Genomic DNA, 1,630 nt, shown 5'->3' with positions numbered 1-1,630 from the left:
AGAACTCCAGCTCTTTGCCCTCTAGCACATAGCCATCTGCTCGGCCACACTGGCCTGGTCTTGATGCAATGCATGCAAGAAGCTTGCCCTGCTGGAACTGCTCCTCCAGAAGACTGCTTATTTTGGCGTTCTTTTTCCTTTCATCGTATTTCTTTTGAATTTTTTTTGAACGTTTTTTTGTTTAAAATCTCTTCTTCTTCTGGAGTCAGCTTTGCTCCTTTCTTGCGTCCCAGAGGCAGTGCATAGTGGGACTCATACCACTGTCGGTATGGTGTGCTATCAATAAGCACAATGCAGTTCTTCACCAAGGTCTTGGTACGAACCAGCTCATTATTAGATGCATTGTAGACAACATCAATGATCCTTGTTTTCCTAGTACAACACTCTGAGCCCCAAGAGAAGTTTCCAACGTCCAGCCTCAGGGCACGGTATTTCTTGTTACCTCCTCGAACACGGACGGTATGTATTCGGCGGGGGCCAATCTTAGTGTTAGCTGCGGGGCGTCCCAACTCATACTTCCGCTTCTTGTGGTATGGCTTTCTCTTGCCCCCGGTCTTGCGGCGCTTGTGCCAGTTGTCCCGAGAGATGCCCATCGCTCGGCGCTGGCTGGAAAGAGCAGGCTTACACTCTTGATACCTCTGATCCTGATGACAAATGCCAATTGGGGTTCTACAGGTGCACGGAAATTGCCATCCTAGCCATCCGCATCTCAGTTCTGTCCATCTGTTTATATTCCTTGTGATGATGCTCACTTCTTTCTCAGGCACTTGACCTTTGGCTTTGTGAAATTCCGTTGCTTTTTCTTAAGGGTTTCTGGAACAGCAGGAACTTTCTTTTTCTTCTTTTTGACACCCTCCATGACTTCAGCCACCCTCCATGGTTCCAGCCAGAAAAGAGTTATATTTTAACACTTTAAATATTTTATCCCACTATCTGTCTCTCTCTCTGTTTTTTTTTGGATACAGTCTCACTTTGATGCCCTTGATAGAGTGCTGTGGCATGATAGCTCACAGCAACCTTGAACTCTTGGGCTTACGTGATTGTCTTGCGTCAGCCTCCCAAGTAGCTGGGACTACCAGTGTCTGCCACAATACATAGCTATCTTTTTTTGTTTGTTTGTTTTTCAGAGACAGCGTCTTGCTCTTGCTCAGGCTGGTCTCAAACTCCTGAGCTCAAGCAATCCACCTGCCTTGGCCTCCCAGAGCGTTAGGATTACAGGCGTGAGCCACTGTGCCCAGCCCCATTCTCTCTCTCTCTTTTTTTGGTGATATAGTCTCGCTTTGTTGCCTTTGGTAGAGGGCTGTGGTATCACAGCTCATAGCAACCTCAAACTCTTGGGCTAAAGAGATCCTCTTGCCTCAGCCTCCCAAGTAGCTGGAACTATAGGCACCTGCCACAACACTGGCTATTTCTTTTTTAAGGGACGGGTTTCACTCTTGCTCAGGCTGATCTCAAACTGGTGAGCTTGGTCCATCCACCTGCCTCAGCCTCCCAGAGTGCTGGGATTATAGGCATGAGTCACCATACCCGGCCCTCATGCTCTTCTTACTTGCATGGTTTTTGAGGGGAAGTCAAAGTAATTCTTATCTTTGTTTTTCTATCTTCTGTCTTCTTTCTAGATTTTTTCTTT

General features: G+C 46.9%; 1 protein-coding gene across 1 annotated transcript; it reads right to left on the bottom strand.

Moving 5' to 3' along the window:
- Positions 1–4: 4 nt before the first annotated feature.
- On the bottom strand, positions 5–617 carry LOC100962553 (40S ribosomal protein S8-like; the record flags this gene model as incomplete). The annotated part of the gene is given in 2 exon segments (XM_012814088.2): positions 5–178; positions 180–617. Coding segments are annotated over 2 exon segments (588 nt in total), but the record flags the coding sequence as incomplete, so codon positions are not given.
- Positions 618–1,630: the final 1,013 nt, after the last annotated feature.

This window comes from Otolemur garnettii, unplaced genomic scaffold (genome assembly GCF_000181295.1).
Source record: "Otolemur garnettii isolate 467f Iridium unplaced genomic scaffold, OtoGar3 scaffold03799, whole genome shotgun sequence".
Lineage (NCBI taxonomy): Eukaryota > Metazoa > Chordata > Mammalia > Primates > Galagidae > Otolemur > Otolemur garnettii.
The sequence above is the reverse complement of the archived record's forward strand: the minus strand, read 5'-3'. Positions and strand labels throughout refer to the sequence as shown.